Source organism: Teleopsis dalmanni, chromosome 2, assembly GCF_002237135.1.
Source record: "Teleopsis dalmanni isolate 2A chromosome 2, ASM223713v2, whole genome shotgun sequence".
Lineage (NCBI taxonomy): Eukaryota > Metazoa > Arthropoda > Insecta > Diptera > Diopsidae > Teleopsis > Teleopsis dalmanni.
The window spans coordinates 125,474,985-125,491,902 of NC_051847.1; the positions used below are offsets into that span (position 1 = coordinate 125,474,985).

A 16,918-nucleotide genomic window follows, 5' to 3' on the forward strand; every position below is an offset into this window, starting at 1 on the left:
TATTATATGTGCTGTGATGCAAGTGTATTAATTACATTTTGATCTCAACAGAACGATACTTCAGTACGATACAGAACACGTTCCTTTTTGGGTTTGTAATGCCAAAAATTTTCCAGTCGTGTAATTTCACGTTTTAGCGATGTAAGTTAGGTATTGGAGTAATCACCACTGGATTTTTTTCCGTAGGACTACGCTAAAGAACGTTTCTATGCAGATGATCCTCAAATTGTCGTCGTTTTGAAAACAAACATACATAAAGTTAGGTCCAACTGTTGCTGTTGTTTTTTTTTTTTTCTTTAATAAGATACACTACCATAAGATGTTTCGTAGAGGACGTTAACGTCCAAACGTCCGAACAACATATTAAAGTTAATATTTTACTGGAATTTCAATTACAAATGTGAGTTATTTCTGTGATCCATGAAGGGATATATAAGTCTATATATAAATGAAAGCAATTACAATTCGATTCGAATACATATGTAGGTTAGGATTAGGTGTTTTAAGGAAGAGCGAGTAGAAGAAGACAAAGAGAGAGGGGGGTTGTTTGAAATAATATAAAAAGGAAGACGAGAATGGTTCTTAATTAAAATAATTCTGTGTCGAAGTGAATCTTGGGTCACAGTCAAAGATGCAAGTATATTTTATCTACGTTTACTTACGGGACAACAAAACGGATACTATTGTACAATTAACTGCAAACAGAGTCAAAATCTTCAAATGTGACGTTTATATAAGATATAATAATAAGTAATTGCTTAATGTTAAAACTAATTCCATATTTTCTAGTAGTATCTGACTGTTATGTAATATAAATATAAACTTCGTAAAATATGTATTTTCATTTATTTTTAGTAATTCAGTTAAGTATAACTATATAAATTGGTACAATGATGATAATAATACATAATTAATAAAAATTCACTGTAGATTACATGCATACTTTAATTGGTTACATACTTTAAAATATAAAATATCTATTTTTATGTACATTTTCAATATAAATATAAATGTCTACATTTATAAATATATATACATACATTAATATTGTATAAAAAATTGTATTTACAGTAATTTTTTTCTATAGTGTCATTACTATACTAGTGCTTTTCTTTTTGGCAGTGTGCAATTGATAATATTATAAATTTATAACTTTCTCCAGATAATATTTTATATCATATTGCTCGAAGCTTCCTTGTTGTAACTATATCTAGATATTCTAATATTTTTCCTATTCATTAAATTATATCGCATGTTAGATAACATGAAAAAATTTTCATAATTTTAAATATATATTTTATAAATAAACGGATTAATAATAATACACAAATATACAACAGAAATACTTGCTGCATTCAGATTTTATGATCAAAAATCGGTTGCTTTTCTAAAATAGTTTTACATTTTTTAGACAATTCATTCTTTATCATTATTTATTTAAAATTTATTTAGTGACTAGTACTTGCATAGCTAAGCAAAATTATTAATGTCCCAATAAAAATGCACTTAAGCATTTTAAAATTTGTTGTCAGCTAAAGATAAATTACTTTGCTCTACGGTATAGCTGAATTAATAGCTCCGAATGAACTCTAATAGTCACAGATGTTAATTATCCTAAGTAGTTTGCATTTTTAATCCAAAATACATAAAAATTCCGATATGGTTGCAGTAGCAATTCGAATATCGAACTTAGATGCAGTTGTACCTACTAAACAGTATAGATTCATCAGTTGTACTTATGAATCAAAATTCACAATCTATTAAGAATTTCGAGACGTGATTTAATGTGATTTAAATATGAATTCAAAAACAATACTACTTAGACCAAAAAATGTATAGTATGTATCCTTCTAATGGCAGCTTTCCGTGAATAGTTTATAAGTTGTATTGTCTTATGTGGTTTTTAAAATTTATTCTTGATAGACGTTTTCAACAGCTCTTTATAAAATTTATCGCTGTAAATACTCAGTACATTATGTGCTATTTCATGTAGATATATCTGTAGATCCGTTCTACTGCAATACATCACACCGGTTATTTTATGCCCACTTTTTTTAATGCCTAATATGTAAATAGAATGTAATTTTCTATTTAATAATTGTATATAATGTTGTATTAGTTATGCACTATTCATTTTTCCATTACTGATCATTTTTATACACATATAACTTAGTACTAGATTTGATATAAATGGCTTTTTGGTAATATCACATTAGAATTAATACAAGATACTGCAATCACCTAATTTGTAATCAGCTACCAAGCTGTTCATACACGTTGCTACTGCCAAACGATAATTTAATACCAAAGATTGTACTAAATAAAAATAAAAAAAATAAAAATAATAAAAAAAGGTGTGATGGTGTGATGAAATTTCTTATAGGTAACATAGTACATACCTCACACATATAAAACAAAGGACGTATAAGCCACCGCTTATCCAGTTAAAGACACCTGGATTTATATCTAAAGTTGCGTTGTAGACGAAAGTGTAAAGTGGCGCTGCACAAAATGGTGTTAGTGCTTCTAAAGATACAGTCAATCCAAAAACTTTACCTAAAATAATTTTTTATAATTTTTTAGTACAAAATTCAAATGAATAAAGTAACACTAAAGCAGTAACAGTAAACTAACCAATTTCATCAGTAGGTGTTACATATGATAATATAGCTCTAGCCATAGGAAACAATAAGCTATTCATACAACCCAAACCTACGCCTAAATACATTTCCCACCATTTCGCTGTTGTAGCCCGTACAACACTCTCCAATACACAACAGCCCAGAGCTATTAGTGACATCGTTATAACCGAATACTTAAGTAACTAAATAAATGTATAATTATTTATATTGTATCTTTATTTAATATTAAATAAAATATTTACCCTTCTTAATATAACCATACCGCCTATGCATCCCAAAATTTGTATCACCATGCGAATAGTATTAAAGAAATTAAAATCCTGAAGAGTTAAATTAAATTTCTGTCGCATAAAAAGATAAGTAACAGTAGCATCACCCTCTGAAATATTTTCACATATTTCACATATATAATTATAAATATTTGATATTATACTCGTATAAATAATACTTACCCATAGTGAAAACAGCAGCAGATAACGTTATTATAATTAACCAAATCAGGGCACGATCATAATGGGGTCGTCTTTTAAGACATGTGCGCATAATATCCTTCACTAAATCAAAGCGAAAGAATTCTCGCAATTTCGTCTGAAATTATGTGGAACAATGTCATAATAATTCAATAATAATTCAATTGCTAGAGATGTCATACCATAAAGAGCTCTGTTGTATGGTCCTCTAAAACAAGGAAAAATACATATAAGAATGCAAGCATATATAAGGCAGCTGACATAAAGAATATAACATATACATTTGTAGCAGCATATATATAGCCTACTGATATACTAGCAATTATTATTCCAAGACCCAGACAAGCATCATTCGAAATCATGCTGAAAAATAATTTACATATGTTATATGAAGTATAAATATGGTATAAGCAAAATCAATATCTATATGTATATCTATATTGAGCAAAATTGTATAGGTTCACATGCAGATAGGATTTAAAACTTTTTAAAACTTTTTTAAATTATATATAAATATGTATTATATTATTTTGTGACTTCCTCCAGTACTACTACATACCGCTTTGCTCTTGTTTCAATAGTTGCAACATCCGTTATATAGGCATAGACTGCAGCAATTAAAGCACAGTTACCGCCACATAATACTGCAGGTATGGAAGATATTAAATAAATCCAGGGCGTCAGTACAACATTATTAGATATAATTACTAACACGCCAAATATTAAATAACTTAAAAAAGAACCTGCAAAAAATTATATAATTATAATCGTGATATATAATTGGATGAGTTTAAACCTTTAAACATTTTTAAACATAAAAACTGATCTAAGACATAAAATAAAGCACTTAAGGTGTCTAAACACTTAAATTTAGTCTAATTAAAATGAAATGTTGTCTATTATAATACATAGTTCTAGTGAAAGTACAGTTCAGTACAGTGAAAAGATTTTAAAAGAGTAGCATAATTTTTTAAACAAATTCTTTAAGCCTATGTGATTTTATATAAGGAATATAGTGCAAGATAATTGAATCATTATAAAAAGTTAACTTTAGACTAGTACAGGCTTTATTCTGCAATAAAATGGTGAGCACCTTCAGCTTCCGAAAGAATTGAAAACAATAAAGCAATTATTAATACTGCAAAAGAACTTACAGAATTTTAATTCTAAACACCAACTACCACTTACAACATTCGTCAAATATCTGTAGAATTTTCTCTCTGATCATTGAAAACTTATAATTGATCTATATTTAAAAGGTATATCTATTGACAAAAACTGCCAATTTTGTGACTGGCTCCTGATAAGCCTACGTATTTACTAAGAAAATAAGATGACCTGACTAAGAGTAAAATCGAGCACTGTTACATCTTTAGAATGTGACCTAAATTAGAGGCATAATACTTTTAAACGACACTGCATTGTTATAAAACGAAATCGCAATTAAATGTTTTCTAAAAATTTATTAATAAATATTAATAAAAATTATTTGACTTATACGCTTAAAATTGTTCAAAAGGCTTTCGAATATTTCGTTAAGTAGTCCAAGCAGAGATTAGAAAGATTGTCTTTCACTAGCAAATTTTTTCAATATTATAATAGCAAGAAGAAAATGATATTTAGCAATAAAATTCACTGCAAAGTTTCAGAGAGATCTATAAAAAAAACAACAAATTTATACCGAATTTATTATTTGTATTAGATATTTAATTTTTTATTTAATCATGATAGATACCTGCTAATGTTATCAACATAACCGGACGTCTTCCGAATTTATCTGACCACGCTCCAATAAACAAACTTACAAATGCTGTAAATATACTTTCGAATAAAGAGCGAGTCATGAGTATGCGAGCAACCACAGGCTGTACTTCAGTTTCAATTTGCTATTTTGAATAGATAAGAAAATAATATTACAATTACTGTTTCTATTATTACAAAACAATAATAAACAAATAGCTTAATAATTATAGATTATAAATAAAGAAATAATTGAAATTATATTAAAAAACTTTAAGGTCTGCTTTATTTCGGTAACCTGAAACATAAAGCAACTTTTGTCGCCTCACAATAATTGCCATAAAAAAAAATAAATGAATAAGTTAATTTATAAGCTCCGTACATATTATATATATACATATATATACTCGTATACCATATATTATCCATACAATTATTAAAGCAAAATATTTTTTGCTCTCTTATCGTCTAACATAACATATATTTAAAAAAGTATTGTACTTGTAGCAATAGATATGTACATCTGAATACCGATACATTTTTTGCAGATACATTTCTCAAAGCATTTGCTTAGTTTCGTTTGTGTTAATATATCGGAAAAATTCTTTTTAATTTACAGAAGGGGCACACACAATACTAACAGTTTATTAACTTAATTTAATTTAATGCAATTAAGCTACATGCACTGCACTCCATTAAATCACGTTTGTTAATGTACATTAAAAAATTGATCAGTGGAAATTTATAACGCAGTATAAAATACAGATACAATGTGTTCATGTATAGACTTGTTTTAAAAAATCTTAATAACAGATATGTCTAGCTTATAGCTTAGTTATAATGCATTTTAAATCCCAATAAATAATCAGTTTAATATTATATTAAATACGTTATTAGTATTATCAAAATTTCTTACTTTTACAATTTGACTTTTTGACTGTTGGTGACTACATTGGTTACTAATGATGTCTATAATTCAGATATTGATAACAAAATACAGTATATAATGTAACTTAATGTTTTTTTATTACCTTAACTATTGATAGGAGCAATAGACTATTTTTCAGTTCGAAGAAACAATATATTCTTTATTATCCACTAAAAACCATCAATTTTTTCACATAATTATAGGTAAAAATATGCGATATTACAGCCATTTAAACTGGAGATCTTCGACCTACAATATTATTTAAGGTATATCTTATGTCTAATACACATAAGATAATCATAAATAGATGAGAGATAAGTGCCTTTTCGAAATTGTATCATTAAATACATTATGCGCACAGACCAAGTCCTTCTTAAGTCCTTTTATTAACAAACCAATAATCTAATAAGAAACATAGAGGGAACAATAATAATATTCGTAAAACGGACCGTTTGGATCTCCTCCCCTTTGCAAGTAATCAATAAGGTAAACAATGTAAAAAGTATAATTGTACTCTTCATCTTACATCTATAAATTTGAGAAAATAAATGGGAATATATTGTTCCTTACAATATTCCCATACACAACACCACAATAAAATCTGAAAAAAACCGAAAAAACTGCATTTCACTATAGTTTTCGATAAAGTTCAACTCAAATATCTTTATTCCATAATATTCGTGTGTTACTACAGCACAACTCCCTGAATGTTTTGCCCAATTAACTATTAATCAATTACATTAAGTGGGACCATTCGCCATAGTAGTACTTTTTATCATGAAATATTGTTTTCGTCACCCTTTTAGGAGATCAGCAATTCATATATCCACATAGCTAACGCATGAGCTGTATTATGTGCCTTTAAAACGGATTTTTTAAGACTGACACATGACACATGGTGACAACTTCCCAGCTTCTCTAACAGACGCCTTTGCAGCATTCTGAGAATATGTTGACCGCAAAAAATATTAAGTTATGATCTGATTTAACATACAAGCCAACAGACTTTTACGTTGAGAACAACTGCAGATATTTTAACTGGTTTGGACATCATCTGAAACTCATAGGATCCAACTTAACTTAACACGCAAGACTTCTATGGAACCCAAAAGCTTATAAAGTGAAAAAACTACATTAATTTGGAAAAAAACGCAAACTAACTTCAATATTTCATATTTAAGCGGATATAAAAATATCTTGGAATTTTATCAAGCGAGTCTATGCTCGTGGTGGAATACAGTTATAGAAATATAGCTCGGGGTTTCAGTTTTTAATTTCCTCAATGTGTAAATTCATTTTTTATACAATTCTTTAAAGTAAACAAAATAATTGATTAGACTAGTATGTATTTTACGCATTTAATGAATTGCTATTTTGTGTTTATCTTTCGAGATTAAAGTTTCTTTATTCAAAAACGTTCACTGCGGTATATCTATTAAAACTAAGTAAATTCATAGAAATAACAACAATAAAATGAATGGAATCGAATGAATTGTTTACAAATGTTTTAGGAAGTCTCCCACATATTACTTGTGAATATACTGAATTTCGTGGATATTGTAATTTGATTCCAGTTTTAGTTTTAAGTAAGTAACAATATGTTCTATATTCTTATATGTTTACATCTAAATATTTTGAATAATTAATTTGAATATACAAATACATTTATTTAACATATTATTAATTGAGTACCTATTTTAAAATAATGAATCATTGCCTACAAGTTTTTTCATATTGCATATAAAGATTATTCTATATTTTTTATGTGTTTATGTCTCTAAAGCTTTATAGTCATAAATCATACCAAATACTGGGAGCACTCCCACGTTGTGGAGTCCAACTCGTCTGGAGTACTACATTCTAATCACTAAAAACTATTAAAAATTGGTGGATATATTATAAAAATAACTGTTTTGGAAGAAAAAAAAGAGTGCAAAATAAAAAAATAATAAAATACAGGAAAAATATTATTCAGAATATCAGGCTCTTACACTTGATAAGACTAATTAAAATAACTGAATATTGTACTATTTTCGCGGGAAAATTAAAGACTAATATTATGTTACAGTGATAATAGTTATAATTTTTAAAATAAGTCATATATTGATACTTTATATTTAAAATAACATTTGTCACATACACCATATATTACAGACAGCGAAAATTTTGTCGTGTACTTACGGTACTAAAAAGTAGGATATCTAATTCTTCATCTTTAATAACTTAATTGTTATTTGGCACTTAAAGCTTATTTATAATCTTCTGTATCTAAGACTTAGGCCATTAAAGTGTATTTTGAAGCATACACTTTAATCAGAGTTCTCAAAAAAGAATCATTTGAATATGTTCTCCAATTGGGATTAAAAAGTATATTATCAAGAGTAACAGCATGGAAGTAAAGTGAAAATTATCTGTGGTCCAAATCATATGACAGTAGATATATTTTTTCAATTTGAAAGTAGTTCTTTAAACCAACCTAGTCTTTTAATCCATTTGATTACTGTTCATTGAGTTTTAAAATATCAAATATAATACAAATCAGGATACGAAGAAATTTTTATACAGTTAATCTACATACAGATGCAATAATGTAATGAAAATTAGAAGTACCAGGTCAGAACAATCTATAACACCAAGAGTAAACATAAATAGTTTGCGTGTAATCTTCGCTTTAAATATTAATAATTTAGATTAAAAGATCTAATTATTGTATTGAAGTCGTATATACTTATACATTATATATAGTATTTGTTCTGATTTAATTGATTTGCAACTACACATTTTATTTGTTTACATTACAATTATTATAAATATACTTAATAAAATTGCTCTAAATATGAAATACATAATCAGTTTAAACAATAACATTTACAGCAACAGCTTAAACCTTCAACTAATTTCTATTTTTTTCTGACTAGGTTTTCTTATCAATAATGACACGAGCATTTTTCTGTCAAATTATGCACCCTACTTTTATTATCAAATTGAGAATCGTAATAACTTAGCCATATATAATTTGTTTTTAAATAAAACAAAGAAATGAATCATTGAACTTTTAGATAATGTGGGCCTAATATACAAAATTTTTTGCAATCAATTATCAGAGAAATGGAATTTATGATAGTTAAACAAGTATAACGATAAAAATCAAGATATGTCTCATGACTCAGTCTAATATTTTATGTCGAAAAGCAACTTAAAACTAAAAATCATATAAACAAATAAGGCATATGTATACACCCATTTTGTAATATTTAATTGCCAACATTGTTATATAAAATAACGTATTAAATTACTTGCAGGTGTCCAATAAAATCCAATGAGCAACATATTGTATATATTATTAAACAAATAAATAAAAGTAAAATATAATAAATACTATTGGATATTTACGTATAAACAATACGATTCACGCAAGAGAGAGTTGTTGAACTCTCTCGATGAGTGTACGAAAACAATTATTTGTTTGAAAATAATATACGATTTTCAGAAAGAAAAAGGCCGAACTTGAATTTAACAACAACTCACAGAAGACTTGGAATCTGCTGGCACTAGACTCATGGATTACACTATGCGATAAATTCGACTGCTATGGTATCAATACATTACGCGACGTCTCCAAATCTTACATGCTTCCTTGACCAAAACTTCAAAAACTTTACTCGTAATAACTTAGTTATTATGAGTTATGTTATTACATTATGTTATTATGTTTTTCAATTATTATGTTCAGACTAAAATAGTAGACTAATATACCTAAATGGATAGTGGACTTATGGTAGTTAGATGGATAGAAAAACCGGATTAAGACTTCCCGTTGAGAGATGCTTTGGGATCTCCCGGTTTTTATTAGCAACAGCCTAATTTAATAGAACGTATGCCACTTGTTAATTGTGTATCAGAATATTTTTTCTAATTCTAAGAAAAGAATACATGATCGCATAATATAAAGCGGTCACGTAAAGCAATTCAGTTACAACAATAAATCTCATATAAAATGATAATATATATTTCTGTAGATTGGCTAACAAAATTGCAATAAATATAGACTCTAAGAAGACCACTGTGGATGTGTTTTTAGATGGAGCCAAAGCATTCGACAGCGTCTTTCACGAAGGATTGCTTTACAAACTATCAAGGATATTGCCTGCCGATTTTTAATTACTCAAAGAGTGTATTAGACCCGCTTTTGTATCTACTATACACTGCACACATTCCTAAGCCAAAAAGTGGGCAAATACTAACTGTAACGTTTACTGACGACACTGTTCTTTTATCAACAAACCATGACATCACAAAAGCAACTACAAACATTCAAAATCATCTAAACGAAGTGATGATTTGATCCGACAGCTTGGGAATTAATATAAACGCCGAAAAAACTGTCTAAATTATTTTCACCAACAGGAAATTTGAAGAACAAAAACTGAAAATTGTAAACATTGATATACCAATCTGCAAGAACGCCACACACCTGAAAAAGGAAACGCAACGAAGATTTGCAGATCTATATTGACTTCTTGGTAAAAATTCCAGTCTGTCAATTGAAAACAAACAACTAATGTACAAAACCGTTATTGTTCCGATTTGGAAATATGGAATTGAAATATGGGAAACCACCTGTAAGACAAATATAAAAACTATTGAGAGGCTGCAACCAAAAATTCTGCGAACAATAATAGTAGATGCTAGATAGTACCTCATAAAAGACGAAATTCACAAAGATCTGAAAATCCCTACTATATATGAAGCAATGCAAAAAAGCAGTACTAACCATATATCTAAATTACTGCTGCGCACAAATTTGGTGATGAGAAGACTCCCTGTCTTGGAACTAGGTCACAAAAAACGTCTAAAACGCTTACTTCCCACCTACTTAAGTAGTAAGTATTAAATTAAGTTGAATTCTTTTCTTCAAAAAAAAAAACATTGCATTCGATTTTATACATTTTTCATTCGATTTTATACGATTTATACATTACATTTTCTTAATACCCCTTTTTTCGACTTAAAATACGGAGCCTACAATTTATTTATCTCTTTGGCTAGCATATCACTTTTTGATTACACAAAATAGGCATATGTGACACTAATATTTGCAGAATCACCAACTATGATGCACTACGCCACAGAAGAAACAAAATTTTAGGTGCATACCAACTAGAGGATGAAGACCTTCGAAAACTCCCTCCGAAGGAAATGATTCGATTCCTCGAGATACTGAATGTCTAAATACAAAGGGATGCACAATAGATTAAGCTGGTCGCAATGCATAGGGGCCTTAGTCTAACCCAAAACCGCCCAATACCGTTGACCATGTACATATGTATGTATGTATTATAAAATCTTTGAAAAATTTTATAAATAACAATTTTAAACTTTGATATAAATTATTCTTTACTCGCACAATGTCTAGGGAGCACTCATTGTAAAAGGAAGTAGTCGTTAATATTAAATGCAATTTTGCTTTCTGCTTTATTTTTTGCTTTTGCTTTTGCGTCGCTAAAATTATAATTAATTTATGTAAAATCATATACGTTTGTTAACCACAGTTAACGCTTTTATTTCAGATAAAAAGTATTATTGTATTTCGAATATGTGTTCCAACATATATATATATTTCAGTTAGTAAACTTAATTGGTGTTAATTGTAGTAAGTTTGTTTTAAATACCATAGTCTAAGGCTTGAATACTTTTCTATTGTATATTCTATCTTGTATGTTGACCGTTATTCAAAATTAATATATGATTATACTTACATGAGCTTCCTCCGAGTTGTTGCTTACAACACCTAGAAGGGGCGTACAATCAGATTCGTCGTAATGAAATATTGCAATACACGTTTGGTATAATATTTGATTTTGATAAACTGATCCTATATTTGTTAATATAATTTTGTTATTAAACTTTCATTAACACAAATTTACAACCAAACAACAGACCTGATAGAGTTTTGGCCATAAAAATCAGCAAAACAGCTGGCTCTAATATAAAAATTTTATTGAGAAGTTGTTTGCGTCTTGGCCAATTCGATAACTGTTCCGTAGAGCCATTTAATGAACTTAAATTTTCCGTTGAATTACTTTCCACAGAAGAATCAACTAAATTTTCTTCATCCATTTTAACTAATTTTATTAAGATACAATTTATAACAAAAGATACAATTTATATTGTGCACAATATTTTCATGTAAATTTCATTATTTACGCTCTTGTTATGCTTTGCTTTCATAAATTTTAGCTAACTTCACAACAACAATCGCAACAACAACTTAATGCCAAACAACTGAACAAGTCACAACACAGCTGCTTGCTTTATAACCCACAATCATACAACACAACAGAAAGCAACAAACTGAATTCACTGTTCCCATATTTTGTTTTCATTCCTAACTTCGCTGTTAGATAGAGTGGCCAACATCACTAAATAGTACAAAAAACACTTGAAATTGCACAAAATTCAAATATCATAGATAAGGAAATAATTTCTTTGAATTATATATCAGAATTACACATTCAATAATAGATTTTTTATGTGAAGATATAATTTCAATACCGCCTTCACTCTTCTTAAATATGAAATGTTTTAAGTTAAACCTTTACGATAAATATAAATATAAAATATGAAGAACTTTTTAGTAATTCCCCTGATGAAGGCAAAAGTAAATTTGACGAAATACATATAGAAATATACTAAAAATAACGTTCAAAAAAGCAATAAATATACAAAAAAAAAAAAAGAAATCCGACTTTAGTGAAGAACTTGTTTGACATCAATTTGAGTTGGAAGCAAACAAAAAACACCAATAAATACAATACATGTTAAACTATAAACGGTACATATTCTATTTTCATTATCTCGAACAGAAATAATTCAAATTACAAAAAGTTATATTTCACAAAAAAAAAAAACTACAATATTAAAATAAAAAAAACTAAACAATATTTTATTATAAAATAAATAAAAATATATATTAAGTTATATATTAAGCAGTTTAAAAAAATATTTTGTTGTTTCATTTGTATGATTTTTTAATTTTTCTTGTTTCTTTTTAGTATCAAATGAAAATTTTTATATTAAATGCATTAATATATAAATCTATATTTTAAAAATATTGTATTTAATATTTTATTTATAAATTTATTTATTTTAAGTTTATACTAATGGTCAATATTCTTTTATGGCTTAAGTTTTATTGTATTTATTATTATGAATGTCCATAATAATTTATTATTCAGTTCGTTAGTTGTGTAGAAATAGTTTTTATTGAATGTAATACTTCAAACATAAAATAAATTTTTTTTTTATTTTAAACAATATAATATTACAACATAAAATTTTATAAAATTTATAAGATTTGATAGAACTACAACTAGTGACTTAACTAACGAACAGTTAATTTTGTTAATAAGAGTCAAATGTTGGCCTTTGAGTAAACTCCAAAACGATCTTGGAGTTTTTCAAGTTACAGTCGAAGAAGTCTAAAATTTTGCGAAGATAACGTGCATCCTTGTTTACATGCCTCTTTTGCCAATGGAAGTGTGTTACTGTTTGTTTCCCAATTTCCTCTTTAACTGTCAGTATATTGATATAGCAGTGTACTCATGTGTAAGCATTTCTGTACCATGGTGCTTTTTTAATACCCCGAGGACCTTTATATGGTAGTGTTTTGCTATAAAAGACAGTTTTGAGTTCCAACGAACAAGTTTACCCATTTTACACAATCTATGATTTAGTTCCGCTTATTTTTTCATATGATGTTTACATCGTAAGTCTGCGTAAAGAATTATACCTGGGTATTTCGCTGTTTTTTACAAGGGAAACTCGCTCATCGATGGTGATACTCAATAATTCTGTTGATGAATAATACATTTTATCTGATCCGCAATTTTATGATCCATTATACAACTGTATGGGTTACTATTTGTAATTTTATTAATTATTATATTATTGTAATTTTCAAGGGTTGCTATGTTATATGGAAATGTAACTTACATACACTTGTAGGTACCTGTTTGTTGCTGTAGACACCTCACGTGCATGCAGTAGACAAAATAATGGCCCGGGAGAACTTCCTATGGATTTCGAACTTCGGTTCTTTCACTCTAAAGTCTCTAAGGGCTCTGTATATAGGATTCCAATAAGGTGCAATCTTTCATCAAAATGAAAGCCATAATTTTATTTTGAAATTAAACCTTAGGGTATATTTTTTTGGAGGTTTGTGCTAAATTGAGAAAAACTGCTAAACATAAATACGAAAAAAGCTTTTTGAATAATTTTGATATTTGAGGTACTGATATAAACCGATATGATGGCACAATGTGTAGATCATTTTCAGATTTACGAATCATTATTAATTTAGGCACATACTAAAGATTTGATATGTAGTTTGATTGCTTCGATGAAAGAAATAAAAGATATTAGCTAACTTCTTCAGACTTATTTTTGTTAACTTTTTAAACGTTTTGCAGTAATTAAATTGAGTTCTTGTGCTTTCATATTTATAAGTTGTACGATTTAGTTCGTAGCTGTACGATTTTTTCAATTCGTTCGTTACCTTTCTTGATTTCACCTTCTTGCATTTCCTATATAAATCTATTAATTACATTTTCCAATTTTCTATTAGCAGAATTATTTTAATGAGATATATTATGCTGTTACTATTCTTAAAACATTTTTTAAGAACTTCTAATGAATGAATTTATTATAAAGTATCATATTTTATTCTTTTATGGTATAAAAATCGTTTTACTTAAGGTTAAGTTAATCGGCGAATGATCTATATGAATATAATTATCGGAAATTATTTAGAGACAGAAAAAATGATGACTTCAGGAATTTGGTTGATATGATTGGAAAAAATTTCACGACCTGTTTATATGCTGTTCTATATATCTCACGATCCTTTGTTGTTGTGTGTATTTTGCATTAAAGTCTTCATCCATTATAAATATTTATTTACGCATATTAATAAAAGACCTCTAGAGCCAGTTTATTTAATTTTTTATAGTTTTAAACAATGGTCATGGCTAATAATTTCTTAGATGCAAAGTACTGTTTAAATTTTTGTACGGTACAGAAGTTTGGACAATGAAAATCCATAAATGAACTGAAAGCTTTTAAGATTTGTTATTCAAAAGTATCTTAAAAAATAAGCAAGGCAATAAGCCTGCAAAAAGTAAATAATAGCAGAGACGTAATTTCTGACAATCCAATATAATGCGGAATTCCAAGTAATAGTTACTCCAATTAATACTATAAGGCAAGGAAGAAAGGAAGGCGGAATATAGGAAGCAAACCTATGTCGTAGGTATGTGACATTTGAGAGTTGACTTGCTTAATAGCGATTCGATAACTTTTAGAAATAGCAGGAAACAGACAGGATTACACTAATATCGTTTTAAATATTATAAATAATTAATATTATTTACAGTATCTGTAGTATCTGTAAACAAAAACTATTTTTTTTAATGAAGATTTTTTCAATCGACCACTGGTGAAATGACAACAAATTTTTTTATTAGTTTTAATTAATTGAATTTTTGGCTGACCATACAGTTGCTTCAAGTATTGCCAAATACCCATCATTGGTGGTCTTAGAATTATTTCTTATATTTAATTATTTGTAAATAATTTTTTCAGACTGCAAGTACCAAAGATTGAACAGTATCCTCCCAATTAGAATATTATAATTATTTTACTGGAATTTTAGTAGCTTTTTTCCTAATTTTACATATAGTACATAATTTTTGATTCAGATAAATATATCGCTAGCTGAACATTAGGCTTATTACCCTCTCTTATTTGCTCTTCAATCAGTGATATATGTGGTTGAAATCCAAGATAAGCAGTTGTTAATAACAATTAATACATTCCAGTCGGTTCAAGGGGTCACACGGAGGTTTTTAAGATTTTCCACCTATTGGTAATAAAAAGGACTAAATGCAGGTACAGTAACAACCGGATGTGCTTAAATATATCTAATCGCCTCGCAAATAGAAAGATTGTGTATATTATATGCCTCTTAAACTTTAGCAACTAATATTATTATCAGATCTTCCAAAATTTATATATTTTTCTGCAAATACTATAACCTAAAAGCTTTGAAGTATTTTAAACAAATAAATGTAACTAAAAAATCTCAATTGGTATATTTTATTGAAATATTTATGATTGCAGATTGTTAATGCAAAGTTGCTAATGAAACAGATAAGTAAACAACGAATTGCTTGGAGTCGAACGACTAAGTTTACAAACCTAGTTTAAACCTATGTTTAAATTCGACGTAAGAAGCAGGAATACGATTGCTATAAAACAGGGCTGTCCAAAATACGGTCCGTACGATCCATATGCGATCTGCGGTTAATGTTTGTGAGGCCCGCGACATGTTTTTAATCTACTACAATTACGCCAATTTTATTTTGGTATACTCGTAACTACATTATTTTATTTTTATGGTATACTTAATAAATGAATTTAAATTGGTAAATATCGTATTTTTATTTTTGTCGAAAACAACTATGAACGTATATATTTGTTTCTGCAGCCCTTCAATCTGTACAGTGATTTGTATTAGTCTGCGTTCGTAGCTGATCTGGACAGCCTTGCTATAGCATTTATTTGGGCATTCTTTATTTTCACTTTTTCCTTACTTTTTGTGAAATATTTATAATTTAAACTTGTCTGAAATTAAAGTAAATTTCTTGTTTTATTTAAAATGATTATAATTTATTTGAAAGTTTCATTTTAATATTAAATAAATTATTATTCAAGTACAAAGTTATGTATATATAATAATAATTAAATATATTACTTGAAGTGGATATAATTTCATAATACATATTAATTTATATATTTCTCCTTGCTTTATTTTGAATTCAATAAAATTATGTTTATGTACTTCACTTCTAGCAATAACTTCAGTTCTCCACCGAATTTTATATAAAATCACACACAACAGTTTTAATTAATTTGAATGTGAATAACATCAAAATTAAACCATTTGAATTATTTTTATTAATTTTCATAAATATTTATCACCAATTAATATTAATATTTATAATTCTGATATTAATAATATTAATATTAATTAATGTTAACACCTAATATTAATGAATACACTTCAAAAAAATACTTAA

The 16,918-nt window shown here is 27.7% G+C and overlaps 1 protein-coding gene across 2 annotated transcripts; it reads right to left on the reverse strand.

Annotated features, from left to right (window-relative positions):
* Window positions 1-1,456: 1,456 nt before the first annotated feature.
* LOC119685601 (tetracycline resistance protein, class A-like) lies at window positions 1,457-12,110 on the reverse strand. 2 transcript variants are annotated; one of them, XM_038099932.1, is made up of 11 exons: window positions 11,988-12,110; window positions 11,723-11,905; window positions 11,540-11,655; window positions 4,848-4,998; window positions 3,672-3,855; window positions 3,295-3,475; window positions 3,095-3,230; window positions 2,885-3,021; window positions 2,635-2,824; window positions 2,400-2,556; window positions 1,457-2,316 (listed from the first exon to the last, which is right to left on the reverse strand). In XM_038099932.1, exons 2-11 carry the CDS (start codon window positions 11,898-11,900, stop codon window positions 2,253-2,255), a joined length of 1,494 nt encoding a protein of 497 aa, XP_037955860.1. In that variant the 5' UTR covers window positions 11,901-11,905; window positions 11,988-12,110; the 3' UTR covers window positions 1,457-2,252. The 2 variants fall into 2 exon arrangements, with proteins under 2 accessions (XP_037955860.1, XP_037955859.1); XM_038099931.1 differs by lacking the exon at window positions 11,988-12,110 and having other exon boundaries at window positions 11,723-11,959.
* Window positions 12,111-16,918: the final 4,808 nt, after the last annotated feature.

Coding starts and splice junctions, on each gene's coding strand:
- LOC119685601 (XM_038099932.1), bottom strand. CDS start 11,900: ATGGATGAAGAAAATTTAGTTGATTCTTCTGTGGAAAGTAATTCAACG. Junction 11,656..11,722: donor TATGGCCAAAACTCTATCAG/GTCTGTTGTTTG, acceptor TAACAAATATAG/GATCAGTTTATCAAAATCAA. Junction 4,999..11,539: donor ACAACTCGGAGGAAGCTCAT/GTAAGTATAATC, acceptor TATTCAAAATAG/CAAATTGAAACTGAAGTACA.